The 2,335-nt window shown below is 36.4% G+C and overlaps 1 protein-coding gene across 1 annotated transcript in view; it reads right to left on the bottom strand.

The window, feature by feature from the left end:
• LOC119590706 (enoyl-CoA hydratase, mitochondrial-like) overlaps positions 1-2,335 on the bottom strand; it is a gene marked incomplete at its 5' end in the record, with an annotated part of 6,651 nt that overhangs the window by 3,703 nt on the left and 613 nt on the right. The window contains 2 exon segments of the mRNA XM_037939392.1: positions 170-356; positions 1,687-1,887. Coding sequence (XP_037795320.1) covers positions 170-356; positions 1,687-1,887 — 388 coding nt within the window.

Here is a 2,335-nt window from a genome sequence, read left to right as displayed (position 1 = left end):
CCTTTTAACTGCATTACTAGAACAGAAATTTGTATCCTTGATAGAAATTACAATAAAAATCATACTTCTAAGAAAATCAAGTAAGTACTGACGTTAAACCTAAAAACAAACAAACAAACAAAAGACAAGGAAAGAGGGTGAAAAAAAATATTCAGAAATAAAAACTCACTTTGCCTTCTCTCCAGCAAGGATGATATCGCACATCATTGCCAGCTCACAACCACCGCCCAGAGCATATCCATTCACTGCAGCAATCACTGGCTTCTTGATCTTTGTGACTCCATTCCAGTGCTCCAGGAAGTTAGACCCAAAGCAGTCAACATAATGCTTATTCTGCATCTGCTTGATATCAGCACCTGAAAGTCAATAAAAGATTCAATGAACTGAAAAATATAAAAATCTGTTGCAATTGTGTAATATTTTTTCATCTCTTTGCATCCAGAATCTCAAAAAAGCAACACCTGCACCTTAATGCAAAAAAAAGTTTGGAAACATCTGAATTTGTATGTCAGATTCGTAGTATCATAATCAACTCTGAAGGATCCTCCTTTTAATGTCAAATTCCTAGCTAATTCAAGAATGTCATCTTAGCTTACTTTGGGTCGTCAAGACTGACATATCCATCATTCTGTGGCCATGAGGTATGATTTTAAAGTCTAGGTATCTAAACAAGTGGCATAACTCACAGTTCACAGCAGTGAAACATTATGTAACAAAAAATGCATGGTGTATCACCCCAGAAAATTGCTGAATCAAATATTCCACTCACTACTTAGTTCATCAGTATCATCCCTCCCCTCTAGTGATTTTAGGAGCCCAACCATCTTAAACTCTGGGGGGGAGGGGGGCAACCTTTAGAATCTTTATGTTGAGACTATACATCATTTGATACCTGGCCAGAATTTTTTTTACAAATGACAAACATGACTCAAAGATATGATTTCTTGCATACTTTACATCATCACACCAAATCAGATCAATAAAATAGGGAGAAAGGACAATTTTTAATATATGCACATGATTTCTGTAGAAATTTTAAGAGTAAAAGGATAGAGAATATATGCTTTTGTTAAAGCTTACCCCAACACCTTGGGCTCTGTGATCTGTGCTTCAGCAAAGACCAACAACCATTCCCCATCTATATTTGAGCAGGACAGAGCTTGCCTCATCAATATATATGAAATAGCCTCCCACAGCTGGACCTTGTTCTGCCATGTTCTCCAAACCATTGATGCACTTGAATTATTTGGTGCAAAACATCACCCATAATGTGAGAATTAATCTTTTCTTATTGACAAACTACTGATAGTTTTGATTATTGTCTATAAGGAACAGAACATCCAAGTATTATTTTTGCCAACAGGTGGCTTTGTTTCCAAATAAATTATTAAACTTTTTAACATTAAATCTCATAAATTGTATGGGTCAAATGTTTATGAAATTTGGGTGAGAGGCAAACCAGCTGCTGCAAGCAGCATATTTCTCTGTTTAAAAACTTTCTTAATTTCAATCTATATAAGAAATATCATAGATAAAAGAGTGCTTAGAATTTATCAACATATTTGTTACATGTAGATACTATTTAATATGTCATGGCTATCATAAAGAAAACAGGAACAAGAAAGAAAAAAAAATGGATATTCATTTACAAAACCACCTGGGGAATAATAAACAAACCACACAAACCTGCAGCAAAAGCCTTTTCGCTACCCGTCAGCACAATAGCTGCAACTGATGGGTCCTCCTCTAATTGCTTCATAGCCTGATTAACTTCCTCCATGAGTGGATCGAACAGGGCATTCAGAGCCTTGGGACGGTTGAGAGTTATCAAACCCACATTGTCGGCTTCTCCACGCTTTTCGACCAGGATATGCTCGAATGCTGGTGCTGAAAATGCACAGTAAATGATTCCTTTCTGTAAATTTTCATGAAAATGAAATGAAAACATGTAATTTCAAGCCTCATTTCTAATTCTATAAAAACTGATGAGCATAATTTAACTTCTTTGTGCTTATCATAATGACATCTGCAGGACAGAAACAAAGGATTAAAAGAGAACAGATTGGTGACGGGTTGGGGAAGAGAGGAGACAAAAGGGACAGAAGAGTTGGCCATTTTCAATATGTAGTCAAATGAGTGGCCAAAGCTGGACAACTTCCAGAGCTTAATAGCACCTTAGAGGGCCACAAAATCAATAAATTCAGCTCTTTGGCTCAGCTCGATTGCTAAAGAAAAGTCGGCCATCTTTCAATGCTCTATGCACATGCAGCCAAACTCTTGTACAAATAGCAAATATAAATTGTGTTATGGCACCATAAATATAGCCACCTTGATT

Source organism: Penaeus monodon, chromosome 27 (assembly GCF_015228065.2).
Source record: "Penaeus monodon isolate SGIC_2016 chromosome 27, NSTDA_Pmon_1, whole genome shotgun sequence".
Classification (NCBI taxonomy): domain Eukaryota; kingdom Metazoa; phylum Arthropoda; class Malacostraca; order Decapoda; family Penaeidae; genus Penaeus; species Penaeus monodon.
Note: the sequence above shows the minus strand (reverse complement) of the source record. Positions and strands in the feature narration are given on the sequence as shown.